At 55.5% G+C, this 22304-nt stretch overlaps 2 protein-coding genes across 3 annotated transcripts in view; one reads left to right on the forward strand and one right to left on the reverse strand.

The window, feature by feature from the left end:
• The window catches only part of LOC144952448 (run domain Beclin-1-interacting and cysteine-rich domain-containing protein-like), a 44320-nt gene extending 42099 nt beyond the window's left edge, over positions 1–2221 (forward strand). Inside the window, exon 17 of one of the 2 annotated variants that reach the window (XM_078882857.1) lies at positions 623–2221. In XM_078882857.1, the coding sequence (XP_078738983.1) occupies positions 623–825 (203 nt within the window). In that variant the 3' untranslated portion in view covers positions 826–2221. The remainder of the gene's footprint in view (positions 1–622) is intronic. The other variant, XM_078882858.1, reaches the window with a different exon arrangement.
• Positions 2222–8162: 5941 nt separating this feature from the next.
• On the reverse strand, positions 8163–14204 carry LOC144952393 (sialidase-4-like). The gene is made up of 6 exons (XM_078882786.1): positions 14138–14204; positions 13809–13873; positions 13032–13277; positions 9525–10044; positions 9137–9226; positions 8163–9079 (listed from the first exon to the last, which is right to left on the reverse strand). The coding sequence occupies exons 1-6, from the start codon at positions 14202–14204 to the stop codon at positions 8163–8165; spliced, it is 1905 nt and encodes a 634-aa protein (XP_078738912.1).
• Between the last annotated feature and the right edge of the window lie 8100 nt (positions 14205–22304).

Here is a 22304-nt window from a genome sequence, read left to right on the forward strand (position 1 = left end):
CAACTCACTCGCCACTCACTCACTCACCACTTACCACACACTCACCACACTCACCACTCACTCACCACACGCTCACCACTCACCACGCACTCACTACTCACTCACTACTCACTCACCACGCACTACTCATTCACCACTCACCACACTCACCACGTGCTCACCACACTCACCACTCACTCACCACACACTCACCACACTCACTCACCATACTCACTCACCACACACTCACCACACTCACTCACCACACTCACCCCTCACACTCACCACTCACTCACCACTCACTCACTCACCACTCACTGCCGACAGTGTCACGGTAACACTCACCACGTGCTCACCACGTGCTCACCACACTCACCACTCACTCACCACGTGCTCACCACACTCACCCCTCACACTCACCACTCTCACTCTTTTTGTTTGCATTTTTGACTGCTTGTGTTGTGGTTATTGCAAACATGACCCCTTGTATAAAGGTGTCAGTTTTTGTGCCAGATAAAAGGGTCAAAACGCAGTCTGCCTGTTGATATTCCCTGTTGTTGCCGACTGTTGTTGCCGATTGTTGCTGCCGATTGTTGTTGCCGATTGTTGCTGCCGACTGTTGTTGTTATTGTTGTTTTTGCAGAGTGCCGCGCCTGCTTCCACCGCTCCTGTTTCCTCCCCTCCCTCCCGTGCCCCCGTTGCCAGCGGCGACGCTCGCGCAGGGAGGAGATGGATCGCCGTGACGACGACCCCCACCTGCCCGGCAACGACCCCGGCCTCCCCGCCAACCGCCCCCGTCTCCCCGACAACGACCCCGTGTCCCTGAAGACGACCCCGTCTCTCTGATCGCCCGGGTTGCCCTCAACCGCGCTGTTACCGCGACAACCGTTACTACCCCATCGGTGTAGACAAACTCTCTTGCGATTGGTCGTAAGTCCGGCGGGCTATGATTGTAGTAGGGGTCGTAAATGTCGTAAGAGAAGACGGGTCGTGAGTCGCAAGCAAATAGATACGATCTCAGGCGGCGACGTGACATCGTAACTTTTGCTCGCGTAAGAGCCGTTACATCATCCCCCCCCCCCCCCCCCCGTCGCCAATCAGCTGTCAGCACGACAGCTACGACGTCGCCCAGGCAACGTGGCCGCCATTACGTTACCTAGGCAAGATGGCCGCCATTACGTTACCCAGGCAAGATGGCCGCCATTACGTCACCCAGGCAAGATGGCCGCCACCACGTCACCCAGGCAAGATGGCCGCCACCACGTCACCCAGGCAAGATGGCCGCCACCACGTCACCCAGGCAAGATGGCCACCATCACGTCACCCAGGCAAGATGGCCGCCACCACGTCACACAGGCAAGATGGCCGCCACGACGTCACCCAGGCAAGATGGCCGCCATGATGTCACCCAGGCAAGATGGCCGCCACCACGTCACCCAGGCAACATGGCCGCTATGACATCTTTGCACCATGCGCTTCACCCGCTCCATGGTTGGGAGTGTTTATGCAGAGGCTTCACTCTTCAATTCCGACGGGCCGCCCTGGTTAATACTGCGGTGCAGAACCGTTATACAGGGAACTCCTCTGCTTATGAACAAGTTAGGTTCCAGAATTCTATATTTGAAGCTTTCGTGACTGCAAGGATTCATATTCTTAGGTTTTTTCGGTAAAGTCACGTAGGTAAAAAATTAAAATTAATAAAAGTAAAATAAAAAATAAAAATCACGACGTTTCGGAGGCAACACAAGCTTCCGTCTTCAGGTAGAACCGTCACAGCCCGACAGCTGTATCAAGTAAATGAGGGATTACAGGAGATACCACTCCGTATATTTACTTGATACAGCTGTCGTGGCTGTGACGGTTCCACCTGAAGACGGAAGCTTGTGTTGCCTCCGAAACGTCGTGATTTTTATTTTACTTTTATTAATTTTATTTTTTTACCTACGTGACTTTACCGAAAAAACCTTAGAATATGAATAGGTTACAGAAGTCTGTTCGTAAGTCCATTTGTTCGCAAGTCTAAATTTACTCCTGTCGATTCAAAACATGTTGAACGGCATGTACACTAAGCACGGGGAATGGCTTTAAAAGTTGTGTAACCTGCAGATGTAGATGCCACTGGTTCTTCACGTTCTGCAGATGTAGATGCCACTGGTTCTTCACGTTCTGCAGATGTAGATGCCACTGGTTCTTCACGTTCTGCAGATGTAGATGCCACTGGTTCTTCACCTTCTGCAGATGTAGATGCCACTGGTTCTTCACGTTCTGCAGATGTAGATGCCACTGGTTCTTCACGTTCTGCAGATGTAGATGCCACTGGTTCTTCATGTTCTACAGATGTAGATGCCACTGGTTCTTCACGTTCTGTAGATGTAGATGCCACTGGTTCTTCACGTTCTGCAGATGTAGATGCCACTGGTTCTTCATGTTCTACAGATGTAGATGCCACTGGTTCTTCACGTTCTGCAGATGTAGATGCCACTGGTTCTTCAGGCTCTGCGCGATGTAGATGCCACCACTGCCATCTATTGAACTCACGACTCTTCGGTCCGAACAGGCAACTGGACGTACTGACCAGGTTTGTTTCGTATCCCTAAAAGTTGGTAAGTCGAATGCTCGCAAGTAGAGGAGTCCCCGTACTACTGCCACGGCCACGTGCCAGAGGTCGCAATCGGGTACCCGATACCCGTACCCTACCCGATACCCGGCCGGGTACGGGTAGGCCGTGAGTCACTGGTGAGTCACCGTTTGTCACTCATCTTCCAACGTCTTGTCTCTTCTCACAATTCAAGTTCCTAGAATCAACCCACCCGCGCCTGCAACATGGCTTCATCTCAGAGGTCGCAATCGGGTACCCTACCCGTACCCGGCCGGGTACGGGTAGGGTACGGGTAGCCGAGTATCGGGTAGAGTACGGGTACGGGTACCCGTTTGCGACCCTGGTGCGGCCGGGTACGGGTAACGGGTAAGAAATCAAAACCCATTTGCGACCTCTGCCACGCGCCCATCTGCCTCGCCCGCAGTGGGCGTTAAAGATCTGCCGAGGCGTCGTTCGCAAAAGAGTCGAACCGTCGTGCACCACCGCCATTGGTCCCAGATTTGCCAAATATTTGCAAACGTCACAAAGCAGCAGCAGCAGCAACCATCACCACCTCTACTACGGACAGACTGATGCACAGAGACAGCTGCCACTGGGGGTGCCCCTAGGCTAGACCCACACAGCAGCAACCATCACCACCCCTACTACTGACAGGCTGATGCACAGAGACAGCTGTTACTGGGGGTGTCCCTAGGCTAGACCCACACAACAGCAACCATCACCACCCCTACTACTGACAGGCTGATGCACAGAGACAGCTGCCCCTGGGGGTGCCCCTAGGCTAGACCCACACAACAGCAACCATCACCACCCCTACTACTGACAGGCTGATGCACAGAGACAGCTGCTCCTGGGGGTGCCCCTAGGCTAGACTCACACAGCAGCAACCATCACCACCCCTACTACTGACAGGCTGATGCACAGAGACAGCTGCCCCTGGGGGTGCCCCTACTACTGACAACCACAGCAACCGCTCCAATTGCACTGAATCATTACGACACGATGAACGTACTACTACTGCTGATTAATTTAACGATTATTGTTATTGCACGAATGTTATCGATCATGAATTACGCATTTGTTTCGATTTAAAGCTTTCGTGACTGCAGGGATTCATCTTCTTGGTTCTTTCGGTAAAGTCACGTAGAAGGGAAATAATAAAATAATAAAACATAATAAAATAATAAAAATAAAACATAATAAAATAATAAAAATAAAACATAATAAAATAATTCTCACGACGTTTCGGCCACAACGCAAGCAGCCGTCCTCAGGTGAAGACCAGGTCTGTCGAGAAGACAGCGTCTGACGGCTGCTTGCGTTGTGGCCGAAACGTCGTGAGAATTATGTAATTATGTTGTATTATTTTATTATTTCCCTTCTACGTGAGTTTATCGAAAGAACCAAGAAGATGTGCATTTGTTATTGTTACCGTTTGTGACCCACTCTTTAAGATTCGAAGCTTTCGCGACTGCAAGGATTCATAGCTCTTAGGTGTTTTTCGTTAAAGTCACGTGGGTAAAGGATAATAATAGAATAAAGTAGTAATAAATGGAAAATATCTTTTTGGTTCTTTCGGTAAAGTCACGTAGAATGGAAATAATAAAATAATACAAATAAAACAATCATTTTATTATGTAGAATGGAAAAAATTAAGTAATAAAAATAAAACAATAAAATTATTATGTTTAATTTTTTTACTTTTATTATTTCCATTCTACGCGACTTTACCGAGAGAACCAAGAAGATGAATCCCTGCAGTCACGAAAGCTTTAAATCGAAAAGTGAAAAATAACTAAATTCAATCACGACGTTTCGGAGGCAACGCAAGTCTCCGTCTTCAGGTGGGACCGTCACAGCCAAATTTAGCGTGTCAAGTGAAGAGAAATCCAAGAGACAAGATCTTATATACGTTTAGATAATCTTGCCAGGTGTATCAGCTGTACCGTCCCTTCTAGCCCCGCCCACCTTCCCTTCTAGCCCCGCCCACCTTTCTTCTAGCCCCGCCCACCTCCCCCCTTCTAGCCCCGCCCACCTCCCTCTTCTATCCCCGCCCACCTTCCCTTCTAGCCACGCCCACCTTCTTTCTAGCCCCGCCCACCTTCCTTCTAGCCCCGCCCACCTTCTTTCTAGCCCCGCCCACCTTCCTTCTAGCCCCGCCCACCTTTCTAGCCCCGCCCACCTCCCTCTTCTAGCCCCGCCCGCCTCCCCTTCTAGCCCTGCCCACCTTCCCCTATAGCCCCGCCCACTTCCCCTTCTAGCCCCGCCCACCTTCCCCTTCTAGCCCCGCCCGCCTCCCCCTTCTAGCCCCGCCCGCCTCCCCTTCTAGCCCCGCCCACCTTCCCTTTTAGCCCCGCCCACATTCCTTATAGCCCTGCCCACTTTCCCTTCTAGCCCCGCCCACTTCCCTCTTCTAGCCCCGCCCACCTCCCCCTCCACCCTCCCCTGATCCAGTATTTAAAACGTGATTTAATTGAGTTATTTTCATTTATTATTATTTTATTATTATTTTTTACCCACGTGACTTTACCGAAAAACAACTCAGAGTGCGAGATCGCTGCCGAGGAATTCGCTGCCAGGGAATTTCTCCGCACTGATTGGTTGGGGGGGTTGGTGGGGGAGGGGGTCGTGGGGTTTTTTGGTTGAGAGCAGTTCTACTGTGGGTGTGGGTTTAGCTATGGGAGGAGGACGGCAGAGAATGAAGAGGAAACGCCCATGCAGGACGGGGAGATCAGAACACAAACTACACTCACTCTCACACTCAAACACAAACTACACTCACTCTCACACTCAAACACAAACTACACTCACACTCAAACACAAACTCCACTCACACTCAAACACAAACTCCACTCACACTCAAACACAAACTCCACTCACACTCAAACACAAACTCCACTCACACTCAAACACAAACTCCACTAACTCACACTCAAACACAAACTCCACTCACTCACACTCGCTCTGTAGAACACAAACTCCACTCACACTCGCTCTGTAGAACACTCTGTAGAGCACAAACTCCACTCTGTAGAGCACAAACTCCACTCACTCACTCTGTAGAACACTCGCTCTGTAGAACACAAACTCCACTCACTCACACTCTGTAGAACACTCACTCTGTAGAGCACAAACTCCACTCACACTCAAACACAAACTCCACTCACTCAAACACAAACTCCACTCACTCACACTCTCTCTGTGTAGCGCACAAACTCCACTCACTCTGTAGAACACAATCTCCACTCACTCTGTAGAACACAATCTCCACTCACTCTCTGTATACCACAATCTCCACTCCCTCTGTAGAACACAATCTCCACTCTGTAGACCACAATCTCCACTCACTCTGTAGAACACAATCTCCACTCTGTAGAACACAAACTCCACTCACTCTGTAGAACACAATCTCCACTCACTCTGTAGAACACAATCTCCACTCTGTAGACCACAATCTCCACTCGCACAGAAAGACGAGCGAGTCGGGAATCGAACCCAGGCCCTTGTTGCTGTGAGGTCACCACCACCGCCACCACCGCCACCGCCGCCACCACCACCATCACCACCACCGCCACCACCGCCACCACCGCCGCCACCACCATCGCCACCACCGCCGCCACCACCGCCGCCACCACCACCACGCCGCCACCGCCGCCACAACCACCACCGCCGCCACCACCGCCACCACCACCATTGCCACCACCGCCGCCACGCTGCCATGCTGAATGCACTTTGTTGTCATCGTGATGATTGTAACGTTGTATTAACTTAAATTAAAGCCGCGTGACACAATACACAGGTGTGGGGCACGTTCACAGCATGTGGCACCCTCGTGGTGACTGGGTTTGGGTTTGTGGGTAGGTGGGTGAGTAGGTGTGTGGGTGAGTGGGTTTGTGGGTAGGTGTGTGGGTGACTGGGTTAGGGTTTGTGGGTGAGTGGGTTTGTGGGTAGGTGTGTAGGTTTGTGGGTAGGTGTGTGGGTTTCTGGGTAGGTGGGTGGGTGACTGGGTTAGGGTTTGTGGGTAGATGTGTGGGTGAGTGGGTTATGGTTTGTGGGTAGGTGTGTGGGTGAGTGGGTTTGTGGGTAGGTGTGTGGGTTTCTGGGTAGGTGGGTGGGTGAGTGAGTTAGGGTTTGTGGGTAGGTGTGTGGGTGGGTTATGGTTGTGGGTGAGTGGGTTTGTGGGTAGGTGTGTGGGTGAGTGGGTTTGTGGGTAGGTGTGTGGGTGAGTGGGTTAAGGTTTGTGGGTGAATGGGTTATGGTTTGTGTGTGAGTGAGTGGGTTATGGTTGTGTGAGTGGGTTTGTGGGTTATGGTTTGTGGGTGACTGGGTAGGTGTGTGTGTGAGTGGGTTATGGTTTGTGTGTGAGTGGGTAGGTGTGTGGGTGAGTGGGTTATGGTTGTGGGTGAGTGAGTGGGTTTGTGGGTAGGTGTGTGGGCGAGTGGGTTTGTGGGTAGGTGTGTGGGTGAGTGGGTTATGGTTGTGTGTGGGTGAGTGGGTTGTGGGCGAGTGGGTGAGTAGGTTATGGTTTGTGTGTGAGTGGGTTTGTGGGTAGGTGTGTGGGCGAGTGGGTTTGTGGGTAGGTGTGTGGGCGAGTGGGTTATGGTTGTGTGTGGGTGAGTGGGTTGTGGGCGAGTGGGTGAGTAGGTTATGGTTTGTGTGTGAGTGGGTTTGTGGGTAGGTGTGTGGGCGAGTGGGTTTGTGGGTAGGTGTGTGGGCGAGTGGGTTTGTGGGTGAGTAGGTTATGGTTTGTGTGTGAGTGAGTGGATTTGTGGGTAGGTGTGTGAGTTATGGTTGTGGGTGGGTGAGTGGGTTTGTGGGTAGGTGTGTGGGCGAGTGGGTTTGTGGGTAGGTGTGTGGGCGAGTGGGTTTGTGGGTAGGAGAGTGCGGGATAGGCCAGGAGGAGTCTCAACCGGAATCGACATCCATCTCCCAGCGACGACTGAAAGCAACGCGTGAGAATGTTCAAAAGGAGGGGTCATCTTTTTATTGAAGAAGAAGAAAATAAAAAAAAACATCTCCCGCAATAGCTCCAGTCACCGCTGGCAACCCTGGGGTCTATGCAGGTCTGCATCTAGGAAGACAACCGCTAGGTTGATATTGTAAAGCAGAGCCGACACAAGATTGCAGGAGGTTCGTCTTTTATTCCTTTTCTCCCATCCACACCTGTCCCCAGCCGTCCCAATCATGTTCCCGCCAAAGCCCCCCTTCTTCCCGCCCGTTCTCCCCTTATATCTCCTCGATTACCCCTCCCACTAAACCTCCTCTTGGTGGGAATCCTTCTCCTGACACCCCTACACTACATCATGGGACCTCCTTTGCCAGTACCAAAATATACCAATAGGGTTTTTTCCCTTTTTTCTGGCAACAAAACTGACACCTTTTGCAAGGAATCATGTCTACATTAACCACAATACTTGCAGTCAAATGCAAACAAAAACACAATACTCTGGTACCAGAGTATTGTGTTTTTGTTTGCATTTGACTGCAAGTATTGCTATTATCGTCATTTTTAATCGTCGCTGTCGTCATGATGCTGCTGCTGCTGCTACACGACCATTGCGGGACTCCGTCCACTCGGGAGAAGTCACAGGATGGCGCAGCCCCTTGGGGTCAGGAGGCACCCGTCCCGCTCCTCATCATCCTCGTCATCCTCCTCATCCTCCCGCCGCTCCTTCACCCGCCTCTCCCCCGGCAAGTTCTCCTGGAGGTCGCCGAGCGAGAAGACGCAGCACACGATCTGCTCGTAGGGCGACGCGACGCCGCACTCGAAGACGCAAGCGAACATCGGGCCCCGGCCGCGGCCCCCCCACTCGGGCCACCAGGCCAGGTCAGAGTAGGCCCCGGGGCCCTCGTGCAGGACCCACGGCTCGCTCCACGCCGCCGGATCCAGCGGCCGCTCGCTCAGCCGCACCCCGACGTCCGCCCGACGCCCCTCAGCGGTCGGGTTCGAGAAGATGGCCCAAGATGGCCGGCCGTGGGCCTCCTCGCCCAGGGCCCAGGAGCCGGCCTCCTCGTCCTCTTCGGCGTCCTCCTTCGTGAAGTCCTCCTCGACATTCCCTTCCTTGTCCTTGACCTCCTCAAGCTTCTTGTCGTGGTCGTCCACCTCCTCGCGCCTCTCCTGGCACCGTTCCTTGCTCCCCCCGTGAGCCCCGCGCCCTCCCAGCCTCCTCCGCTCTCGCTGCCGATCAGCGTTGCCGGTAGCCCCCTCGTTCGAATGGCAACGCCGCTCCACCTCCGCCCCCGCTCCCTCCTCCCGCCCCGCCGCCGCCGCTCGCCCCGCGGCCCCCCGCGGCGCCGGGAAGGCGAGGACGCTGCCGTGGCAGCCGGCGGCCGTGGGCTCGGGCAGCGCCCCCACCAGGGCGCCCGCGCCCCACGTGGCGCCGTCGTCCTCGCTCACGGCCGCCGCTCGCCGCCGCAGGAAGGTGCGCGCGTTCAGGTACAGCACCGTGCGCAGGCCTCCCGCCTCGGCCGCCTCCTCTGTGGCAGCTGTAGCAGCAGCAGCTGGAGCAGCAGCAGCAGCTGCAGCAGTATTGGCTGTAGCAGCAGCAGCAGGAGGACGAGGGGGCGGACGGACTCCGTTGGCGATGGCGTGGGGGGCGGCTCCATGTCCTCGCCACACCCCTTGATCTCCGCCGTCGTCGCGTCCCTCTGCTCGTGGTCAACACACAGACGGCGTCGTCATCGTCTTCCCTAGCCTCGTTACCAGCACGGTGACAACGTACTGCAGACGTACCGCGGACAGACCGCTGACGTACTGCGGACATACCACGAACGTATCACAAACGTAGCACAGACATACTGTGACCGTACCGCTGACATACCGCGGACATACCGCTGATGTACCGCGGGCAGACCGCGAACATACCGCGGCCGTACCGCAAACGTACCGCGGACATACCACGAACATATCGCAAACGTCCCGCGAACGCAACAACGCGACCGTCACCTCGTCCCGCGCCTCCGGGCGCCGCCGCCGCCACCGTCACGGCCGCCACCTGGCACTCCAGGCTGGGCGGGCCCACGGCCAGGGGCGCCCCGGCCCTCCACGTGTCGCCGTGGTCGTCGCTGTACAGCGCCAGCGACTCTGGCCCCGCTCCCCGGCCGCACCGCCTGCGCCGCCGGTATCCGTAGGCCGGCACGACGAGTCGCCCCGAGGGGAGCTGCTCCCCGTGGCCGGGCCCCAGGCCGAAGGTGGCCCAGCGGCGACGGCGGAGGAAGGCCGACCCCAGGGCCGCATCCGTGATGTCGGAGGCGGGGCCCCAGGTGCGGGCCCCGTCCATGCTGCTCACGAGGCCCAAGCGGGCGCGGTTGAGGCCACTGGCGATCTGCTCATCCTCGGTGACGCGGCCGCTCACGGCGAGGAAGAGGAGCAGGGCGCGGCCCGTGTGAGCGTCGTACACGGGGCACGGGCTCATGGAGCGGTGGCCCTCCAGGCGTGCCGTCGTCAGCACAAGCGCCTCCTCCCACTGGTGGGGCGGGGCGGGGGGCGGGGGGGCGGGGGAGGGGTCGTTGTCCAGTGTCTCGCTAGCCCCTCAACAACCCCCTCACAAACCCTCAATTCCCTCACCAATCCCCCCTCACCAATTCCTTCAACAATCCCCTCACCAATCCCCAATTCCCTCACCATCTCCTGACCAATTCCCTCACCATCTCCTCACAAATCCCCAATCCCCTCACCAATCCCCTCACAAATCACCAATCCCCTCACAAATCACCAATCCTCTCACCAATCCCCTCACAAATCCCCTCACAAATCCCCAATCCCCTCACCAATCCCCTCACAAATCCCCAATCCCCTCACCAATCCCCTCACAAATCCCCTCACAAATCCCCAATCCCTTCACAAATCTCCTCACCAATCCCCTCACAAATCCCCAATTCCCTCACCAATCCCCTCACCAATCCCCTCACCAATCCCCTCACAAATCCCCAATCCCCTCACGATCCCCTCACAAATCCCCAATTCCCTCACCAATCCCCTCACCAATCCCCTGACAAATCCCCTCACAAATCCCCAATCCCCTCACCAATCCCCTCACAAATCCCCTCACAAATCCCCAATCCCCTCACCAATCCCCTCACAAATCCCCTCACAAATCCCCAATCCCCTCACCAATCCCCTCACAAATCCCCAATCCCCTCACCAATCCCCTCACAAATCCCCTCACAAATCCCCAATCCCCTCACCAATCCCCTCACAAATCTCCTCACCAATCCCCAATCCCCTCACCAATCCCCTCACAAATCCCCTCACAAATCCCCAATCCCCTCACCAATCCCCTCACAAATCCCCTCACAAATCCCCAATCCCCTCACCAATCCCCTCACAAATCCCCTCACAAATCCCCAATCCCCTCACCAATCCCCTCACAAATCCCCAATTCCCTCACCAATCCCCTCACAAATCCCCAATCCCCTCACCAATCCCCTCACCAATCCCGTCATCAATCCCCTCACCAATCCCCTCACAAATCCCCTCACAAACCCCCAGTTCCCTCACCAATCCCCTCACCAATCCCCTCACCATCTCCTCACCACCCCCCTCACCACCCCCCCCCTCACCAATCCCCTCACCAATCCCCTCACCATCTCCTCACCACCCCCCTCACCACCCCCCCCTCACCAATCACCCCTCACCTGCAGGCGCGTGCCCCCGGTCAGCGCGGCATGGCGTGACACCAGCAGTCCGGCCCCAATCCCCTCACGATCTCCTCACCAATCCCCTCACCATCTCACCAATCCCCTCACCATCTCACCAATCCCCTCACAAATCCCCTCACCAATCCTCAATTCCCTCACAAATCCCCTCACAAATCCCCTCACAAATCACCAATCCCCTCACAAATCACCAATCCGCTCACAAATCCCCTCACAAATCCCCAATCCCCTCACCAATCCCCTCACCAATCCCCTCACCAATCCCCTCACAAACCCCCAATCCCCTCACAAATCCCCTCACAAATCTCCTCACAAATCCCCTCACAAATCCCCTCACAAATCCCCTCACCAATCCCCTCACCAATCCCCTCACAAATCCCCTCACAAATCCCCTCACAAATCCCCTCACAAACCCCCAATCCCCTCACAAATCCCCTCACAAATCCCCTCACAAATCCCCTCACAAATCCCCTCACCAATCCCCTCACCAATACCCTCACAAATCCCAAATCCCCTCAAAAATCCCCTCACAAATCCCCTCACAAATCCCCGCACAAATCCCCTCACAAATCCCCTCACAAATCCCCAATCCCCTCACAAATCCCCAATTTCCTCACCAATCCCCTCACCATCTCCTCACCACCCCCCTCACCCCCCCCCCTCACCTGCAGGTGCGTGCCCCCGGTCAGGGCGGCAGTCCGGCGTCGTGGTCGTGAGCCGATTCCTCACCAATCCCCTCACAAATCCCCTCACAAATCCCCAATTCCCTCACCAATCCCCTCACCATCTCCTCACCAATCCCCTCACAAATCCCCTCACAAATCCCCTCACAAACCCCCAATCCCCTCACAAATCCCCTCACAAATCCCCTCACAAATCCCCTCACAAATCCCCTCACCAATCCCCTCACAAATCCCAAATCCCCTCACAAATCCCCGCACAAATCCCCTCACAAATCCCCAATCTCCTCACAAATCCCCAATTCCCTCACCAATCCCCTCACCATCTCCTCACCACCCCCCTCACCCCCCCCCCCCTCACCTGCAGCTGCGTGCCCCCGGTCAGGGCGGCACGTCGTGACACCAGCAGGCCGGCGTCGTGGTCGTGAGCCGATTCCTCACCAATCCCCTCACCAATCCCCTCACAAATCCCCTCACGATCTCCTCACCAATCCGCTCGCCATCTCACAAATCCCCTCACAAATCCCCAATTCCCTCACAAATTCCCTCACAAATCCCCTCACAAATCCCCAATTCCCTCACCAATTCCCTCACAAATCCCCTCACAAATCCTCAATTCCTTCACAAATCCTCAATTCCTTCACAAATCCCCTCACAAATCCCCAATCCCCTCACAAATCCCCTCACAAATCCCCAATCCCCTCACAAATCCCCTCACCAATCCCCTCACAAATCCCCTCACCAATCCCCTCACGATCTCCTCACCAATCCGCTCGCCATCTCACAAATCCCCTCACAAATCCTCAATTCCCTCACAAATCACCTCACAAATCCCCTCACAAATCCTCAATTCCTTCACAAATCCCCTCACAAATCCCCTCACAAATCCCCAATCCCCTCACAAATCCCCTCACAAATCCCCAATCCCCTCACAAATCCCCTCACCAATCCCCTCACAAATCCCCTCACAAATCCCAAATTCCCTCACCAATCCCCTCACAAATCTCAAATTCCCTCACCAATCCCCTCATCATCTCCTCACCACCCCCCTCACCACCCCCCCCCCCTCACCAATCCCCTCACCAATCCCCTCACCCTCACAAATCACCCCTCACCTGCAGCTGCGTGCCCCCGGTCAGGGCGGCGCGTCGTGACACCAGCAGGCCGGCGTCGTGGTCGTGAGCCGATCGCCGCTCCTCGGCCAGCGCCACCAGGGCCCCGTGACGAGGGCCGGGCAGCAGCAGCAGCGCCGGCACGCGGTACACCGGGCCTTCCTCCTGGTGGTGGTGAGGGCCTTCGTCCTGGTGGTGAGGGACTTCGTGATGGTGAGGGCCTTCCTCCTGGTGGTGGTGAGGGCCTTCCTCCTGGTGGTGAGGGACTTGGTGGTGAGGGATTTGGTGGTGGTGAGGGCCTTCCTCGTGAGGGCCTTCCTCCTGGTGGTGGTGAGGGCCTTCCTCCTGGTGGTGAGGGACTTGGTGGTGAGGGACTTGGTGGTGGTGAGGGCCTTCCTCGTGAGGGCCTTCCTCCTGGTGGTGAGGGACTTGGTGGTGGGGGCCTTCCTGGTGAGGGCCTTCCTGCTGGTGGTGGTGAGGGCCTTCGTGGTGAGGGCCTTCGTGGTGAGGGCCTTCCTGGTGAGGGACTTCGTGGTGAGGGCCTTCCTGGTGAGGGCCTTCCTGGTGAGGGCCTTCCTCGTGAGGGCCCTCCTGGTGGTGAGGGACTTGGTGGTGGTGAGGGCCTTCCTCCTGGTGGTGGTGAGGGCCTTCCTCCTGGTGGTGGTGAGGGCCTTCCTCGTGAGGGCCCTCCTGGTGGTGAGGGACTTGGTGGTGGTGAGGGCCTTCCTCCTGGTGGTGGTGAGGGCCTTCCTCGTGAGGGCCCTCCTGGTGGTGAGGGACTTGGTGGTGGTGAGGGCCTTCCTCCTGGTGGTGGTGAGGGCCTTCCTCCTGGTGGTGGTGAGGGCCTTCCTCCTGGTGGTGGTGAGGGCCTTCCTCCTGGTGGTGGTGAGGGCCTTCCTCCTGGTGGTGGTGAGGGCCTTCCTGGTGGCGAGGGCCTTCGTGGTGAGGGCCTTCCTGGTGGTGAAGGCCTTGGTGGTGAGGGCCTTCGTGGTGAGGACCTTCGTGGTGGTGAGGGCCTTGGTAGTGAGGGCCTTGGTAGTGAGGACCTTGGTAGTGAGGACCTTCGTGGCGAGGGCCTTCGTGGTGAGGGCCTTCCTGGTGGCGAGGGCCTTCACCGCGAGGAACCCCCGAGCGGAAGAGGACCGAGTATCCCTTGCGGCAGGACGCGGTCTCCATGGGCGGAGGTGATGGGTGCCTGGGCGGGGGAGGGCGGACATCAAAGGGCAACGCAGGAAGATCAGCGGAAGGTCAGGTTGATTGTGAAAATTCGGTCACAATTCTTATTGTTACGTGGTGGTTTCGAGTTGCCGCAGCTACATACTATTAACACTCCTTCCCTTTATTAGTGCTACCCCTATCCCCTCCCTTTGATGCTGCTAATCCTGCATAATGCACGGGCATGAGTAGCACTAATCACACACCTGCAGTTCCCATATTCCCTCCCTTTGATGCTGCTAATCCTGCATAATGCACGGGCATAAGTAGTACTAATCACACACCTGCATTTCCCATATCCCCTCCCTTTGATGCTGCTAATCCTGCATAATGCACGGACATCAGTAGTACTAATCACACACCTGCATTTCCCATATTCCCTCCCTTTGATGCTGCTAATCCTGCATAATGCACGGGCATAAGTAGTACTAATCACATACCTGCATTTCCCATAAATATGCCCATAAATATGCTAAATTCATCTTGATATGCAAATTGTTTTGTCAAGGCGCCCTTCCCCCCCCTTCCAACCCAGCTTAAATATACGCTCCAAGCGTGGTGCTGTTTCATTCAGACGCTGTCTCCCCGACAGACCTGATCTTCACCTGATGACGGCTGCTTGCGTTGTGGCCGAAACGTCGTGAGAATAATTTTATTATGTTTTATTTTATTATTTTATTATTTCCCTTCTACGTGACTTTACCGAAAGAACCAAGAAGACACACAGGCACTGTGGCGCTAAATGCGACGCGCACAACACTAAATAAAAGCCACGTGGTGGTGGTTGTGGTGGTGGTGGTTGTGGTGGTGGTTGTGGTGGTGGTGGTTGTGGTGGTGGTCATCGCGCACGCCACGGTGACGAGCGAGCGCTTCAGAAGGTGAACACCACGAGGGTGCCGTCCACGCTGGTGCAGAGAGGGGCTTGTCCGGCTCCCCAGCGTTCGAAGAAGACGTGCACATCACCGACACGTGTGTGGTACATGGCTGATTGGACTTGCCGATGACTGGTACCAGCGGTGTCAAGATCGGCCTCTGTGGAGGAGGAGGCTCGTGAAGGACGCTACTGGACAGTTGGAGGCAGTCGCCCTCCAACAACGGAGAACGGAGGAGCGACGCTCACAACAACGAGCGGAGCGCCGGGTGGCTAAAGCACAGCAAGTTGGCACAGTAGGGGGCACAGGTGGTGCATCAGCCAGTCGTCTCGGTCATCTCGGTCAGTCGACCCGTGGCACCTGCTGGGTCTGCCCCGTGACCTCCTGCCAGCGGGCGTTCGACACTTCACGTGGCCTCAAGGTGCACATGGCCTGGCACAAGCGTCGTGGTGACGTCACCGCCACTTAGTGGCGAATGGCGGTTGTTGTTGTGTGTACGTTTGTGTGGACGTGTGTGTGTGTGTGTGGACGTGTGTGTACGTGTGTGTGTGTACGTGTGTGTGTGGACGTGTGTGTACGTGTGTGTGTGTACGTGTGTGTGTGTACGTGTGTGTGTGGACGTGTGTGGACGTGTGTGTACGTGTGTGTGTGGACGTGTATGTATGTGTACTGTTTACGTGTGTGTGTGTCTACGTGTGTGTGTACGTGTGTGTGTGTGTCTACGTGTGTGTGTACGTGTGTGTGTGTGTGTGTACGTGTGTGTGTGTGTGTGTACGTGTGTGTGTACGTGTGTGTGTGTGTGTGTACGTGTGTGTGTACGTGTGTGTGTGTGTCTACGTGTGTGTGTGTGTGTGTACGTGTGTGTGTACGTGTGTGTGGATGTGTGTACGTGTGTGTGTTTACATGTGTGTGTGTATGTGTGTGTGTGTACGTGTGTGTGTGTACGTGTGTGTGTACGTGTGTGTGTGTATGTATGTGTGTGTATGTATGTGTGTGTACGTGTTTGCTAAAGATCCCCCGTATAGCCTTAACAGACTGTAGGGGCAAGTGCTGTTAGCGAGCACCTATGAAGGCCGGCACTGTGGCACACGAGGGGGTGGGTGGCCAGCACCACGCCCGGCCGCCTTTGTCTCCCCAGTGGCGATGTTTACTACACACCGCTACACCAGCTACTCATTTGAGGCTGAGTCGACCTAGGGGAGGCCCAGGACCGGTTCAGATAATCACTGGTGCGGTGTGTAGTAAATATCGCCACTGGGGAGACAAAGGCGGCCGGGCGTGGTGCTGGCCACCCACCCCCTCGTGTGCCGTGCCGGCCTTCATAGGTGCTCGCTAACAGCACTTGCCCCTACAGTCTGTTACAGGCTACACGGGGCATCTTTGTCTTTGTTCTGCATCATCAGCAGTAGCAGCATCAGCAGCAGCATCAGCAGGATCAGCATCAGCAGGATCAGCAGTTGTGGGCAGTGAACGAAGATCAGCAACACACAACACACAACCACAACGCAACCACAACGCAACAACAACACACAACTACAACGCAACAACAACACACAACTACAACGCAACAACAACACACAACTACAACGCAACAACAACACACAACTACAACGCAACAACAACACACAACTACAACGCAACAACAACACACAACTACAACGCAACAACAACACACAACTACAACGCAACAACAACACACAACTACAACGCAACAACAACACACAACTACAACGCAACAACAACACACAACTACAACGCAACAACAACACACAACCACAACGCAACAACAACACACAACTACAACGCAACAACAACACACAACTACAACGCAACAACAACACACAACTACAACGCAACAACAACACACAACTACAACGCAACAACAACACACAACTACAACGCAACAACAACACACAACTACAACGCAACAACAACACACAACCACAACGCAACAACAACACACAACTACAACGCAACAACAACACACAACCACAACGCAACAACAACACACAACTACAACGCAACAACAACACACAACTACAACGCAACAACAACACACAACTACAACGCAACAACAACACACAACTACAACGCAACAACAACACACAACCACAACGCAACAACAACACACAACTACAACGCAACAACAACACAACAACAACACAACAGCAACACACAACAACACACAACCACAACGCAATCACAACGCAACAACAACACACAACTACAACGCAACAACAACACACCAACACACAACAACACACACCAACACACAACACACAACCACAACACAACAACACACATCCACAACACAACAACACAACACACAACAACACACAACAACAAAACAACAACAAACAACAAACCACTGACGTCTGCATTCCGCAACAGGTACTAATTTGAGGCTGAGTCGACCTAGGGGGTGGCGGCCGTGAGCGGGAATCGAACCCGGGTCTCTACCGGTGCGGCGCTAACCGCTGCGCCACCGCTCCCAAATACAAAGGTCCTCCCCCCCCCGTGTAGCCTCAACAGGCTGCAGGGGCAAGTGCTGTTAGTAGCGACAGCACCTGTGAAGGTAGACACACAGACAAAGCTCCCCCGTGTAGCCTCTAACAGACTGTTGGGGCAAGTGCTGTTAGCGAGCAGCACCTATGAAGGCTACCGGCACTGTGGCACACGAGGGGGTGGGTGGCTACCAGCACCACGCCCGACCGCCTTTGTCTCTCCCCCAGTGGCGATGTTTACAAACCGCACCAGCTACTCATTTGAGGCTGAGTCGACCTAGGGGAAGGTCAGATAATCGTCATTGGTGGTGCTGGTGGCCGTGAGCGGGAATCGAACTCGGGTCGCTGGGTTCGTAGCGCTAACCACTACACCCACCGCTCATACACACACACGCACACAGGTACACACACACAGGTACACACACACACAGGTACACACACACACACAGGTACACACAGGTACACACACACACACACAGGTACAGACACACACACAGGTACACACAGACACATGTACACACAGGTACACACACACACAGGTACACACACACACATGTACACACAGGTACACACACACGCACACAGGTACACACAGGTACAGACACACACAGGTACACACACACAGGTACACACAGGTACACACACAGGTACACACACACACACAGGTACACACACACACACAGGTACACACACACAGGTACACACAGGTACACACACACACAGGTACACACAGGTACACACACACACAGGTACACACAGGTACACACACACACACAGGTACACACAGGTACACACACACACACAGGTACACACAGGTACACACACACACACAGGTACACACATACACACAGGTACACACAGGTACACACACACAGGTACACACAGGTACACACACACACAGGTACACACACACACACAGGTACACACAGACACATGTACACACAGGTACACACACACACAGGTACACACATACACACAGGTACACACAGACACATGTACACACACACAGGTACACACACACGTGAACACACACACGCACATGTACACACATACGTGTACACACACACAGGTACACACACATGTACACACACACGCATGTACACACACACGCATGTACACACACACATGTACACACACACACATGTACACACACATGTACACGCACACACGTGTACACACACACACAGGTACACACACATGTACACACACACACACACATGTACACACACATACACACACGCATGTACACACACACACATGTACACACACACACACATGTACACACACAGGTACACACACACACACATGTACACACACACACACATGTACACACACAGGTACACACACACACGTGTACACACAGGTACACACACACACAGGTACACACACACGCATGTACACACACACGCTCCTTCCCCAACGGCACGTGCGAGTCTCACCTGCGACGTTTCGGGCGACGACCCTTCCCTCCCCCGTGGCCTTCGCTCTGGGGACCGGCGTGCGATGAACGCGGTACGACCCCAACCCTCATTAGCATATTCATTTGCATACCTCATTAGCATAACTGATTTGCATAACTCCGCCCCTCCTCCCCCAAACGTCCCGCCCCCTTATATAAACCCCGCCCAAACAGACAGCAGCTCCATTTCTTCTCCAGCCTGTGTCACTCACTCACCCACTCACTCACTCATCTACTCACTCATTCACTCACTCACCCACCCACTCACCCACTCACTCACTCACCCACTCACCAACCCACTCACCCACTCATCCACTCACTCACCCACTCACCAACTCACTCACTCACCCACTCACCCACTCAACCACTCACTCACCCGCTCACCCACTCACTCACCCACTCACTCACCCACTCACCCACTCACTCACTCACTCATCCACTCACTCACCCACTCACTCACCCACTCACCCACCCACTCACTCACCCACTCATTCACCCACTCACTCACCCATTCACCCACTCACTCACCCACTCATTCACTCACCCACTCACTCACTCACCCACTCACACACTCACTCACCCACTCACTCACCCACCCACTCACCCACTCACTCACCCACTCACTCACCAACTCACTCACTCACCCACTCACCCACCCACTCACTCACCCACTCACTCATTCACCCACTCACCCACTCACTCACCCACTCACTCACCCACTCACCCACCCACTCACCCACTCACTCACTCACCCACTCACTCACTCACTCACTGACTCACTCACTCACCCAACCACCCACCCACTCACTCACCCACCCATTCACTCACCCACTGACTCACTCACCCACACACCCACCCACTCACTCACCCACCCACTCACCCACTCACCCACTCAACCACTCACCCACTCACTCACTCACTCACCCACTCATCCACTCACTCATTCACTCACCCACTCACCCCCCCACTCACCCACTCACTCACTCACCCACCCACTCACCCACCCACCCACCCACCCACTCACCCACCCACTCACCCACTCACCCACTCACCCACCCACTCACTCACCCACTTACTCATCCACCCACTCACCCACTCACCCACCCACCCACCCACCTACTCACCCACTCACTCACCCACCCACTCACTCACCCACTCACTCATCCACTCACCCACTCACTCACTCACCCACCCACTCACCCACCCACCCACTCACCCACCCACTCACCCACCCACTCACCCACTCACTCATCCACTCACTCACCCACTCACCCACTCACTCACCCACTCACCCACCCACCCACTCACCCACCCACCCACTCACTCACTCACCCACCCACCCACTCACCCACTCACTCACTTACCCACACACTCACTCACTCACCCACCACCCACCCACTCACTCACTCACTCACCCACACACCCACTCACTCACCCACCCACCCACCCACTCACTCACTCACTCACCCACACACCCACTCACTCACCCACCCACTCATCCACCCACTCACTCACCCACTCACCCACCCACCCACCCACTCACTCACTCACCCACCCACCCACCCACCCACCCACCCACTCACCCACCCACCCACTTACCCACCCACTCACCCACCCACTCATCCACCCACTCACTCACCCACTCACTCACCCACCCACACACCCACTCACTCACTCACTCACCCACCCACCCACTCACTCACCCACCCACCCACTCACTCGCTCACCCACTCACTCGCTCACCCACTCACTCACCCACTCACTCACCCACTCACCCATTCACTCACCCACCCACTCACCCACTCACCCACCCACTCACTCACCCACTCACTCACCCACCCACTCACCCACTCACCCACTCACTCACCCACGCACTCACTCACCCACTCACCACTCACCCACTCACTCACGCACCCACCCACTCACCCATCCACTCACTCATTCACCCACTCACTCACCCACTCACTCACCCACCCACCACTCACTCACCCACTCACTCACTCACCCACTCACCCACTCACCCACTCACCCAATCACTCACCCACCCACCCACTCACCCACTCACTCACTCACCCACCCACTCACTCACCCACTCATTCACTCACCCACTCATCCACTCACTCATTCATTCACTCACCCACTCACTCACCCACTCACCCACCCACCCACCCACTCACTCACTCACTCACCCACTCACTCACCCACTCACCCACCCACTCACTCACCTACCCACTCACCCACTCACTCACCCACCCACTCACTCACTGACCCACCCACTCACTCACCCACCCACTCACCCACTCACTCACCCACTCACCCACCCACTCACCCACCCACTCACTCACCCACTCACCCACTCACCCACCCACTCACACATTCACTCACCCACCCACCCACCTACTCACCCACTCGCTCACTCACCCATTCACCCACTCACCCACTCACCCACTCACCAACCCACTCACTCACCCACTCACCCACCCACTCACCCACTCACTCACTCACCCACTCACTCACCCACTCACCCACCCACTCACACATTCACTCACCCACCCACCCACCTACTCACCCACTCGCTCACTCACCCATTCACCCACTCACCCACTCACCCACTCACCAACCCATTCACTCACCCACTCACTCACCCACCCACTCACTCACTCACTCACTCACCCACTCACCCACTCACTCACCCACTCACCCACCCACTCACACATTCACTCACCCACCTACTCACCCACTCGCTCACTCACCCATTCACCCACTCACCCACTCACCCACTCACCACCACCCACTCACTCACCCACTCACCCACCCACTCACTCACTCACCCACCCACCCACTCACCCACCCACCCACTCACTCACTCACTCACCCACCCACCCACTCACTCACCCACCCACTCACTCACCCACTCACTCATCCACTCACCCACTCACTCACTCACCCACCCACTCACCCACCCACTCACCCACCCACTCACCCACCCACCCACTCACCCACTCACTCATCCACTCACTCACCCACTCACCCACTCACCCACTCACCCACCCACTCACTCACTCACTCACCCACCCACCCACTCACCCACTCACCCACTCACCCACCCACTCACTTACCCACACACTCACTCACTCACCCACCCACCCACCCACTCACTCACTCACTCACCCACACACCCACTCACTCACCCACCCACCCACCCACCCACTCACTCACTCACTCA

Source organism: Lampetra fluviatilis, chromosome 67 (genome assembly GCF_964198595.1).
Source record: "Lampetra fluviatilis chromosome 67, kcLamFluv1.1, whole genome shotgun sequence".
Lineage (NCBI taxonomy): Eukaryota > Metazoa > Chordata > Hyperoartia > Petromyzontiformes > Petromyzontidae > Lampetra > Lampetra fluviatilis.

What these genes read in the sequence shown, in the direction of transcription:
- LOC144952393 (XM_078882786.1), bottom strand. Translation starts at nt 14,204, where the DNA reads ATGGAGACCGCGTCCTGCCGCAAGGGATACTCGGTCCTCTTCCGCTCG. An exon ending in GGGGGTTCCTCGCGGTGAAG is followed by an intron (nt 13,874 to 14,137) that starts GCCCTCGCCACC and finishes ACCAGGAGGAAG; the next exon opens with GCCCTCACCACCACCAGGAG. An exon ending in CGGAGTCCGTCCGCCCCCTC is followed by an intron (nt 9,080 to 9,136) that starts GTCCTCCTGCTG and finishes CTGCTGCTCCAG; the next exon opens with CTGCTGCTGCTACAGCTGCC.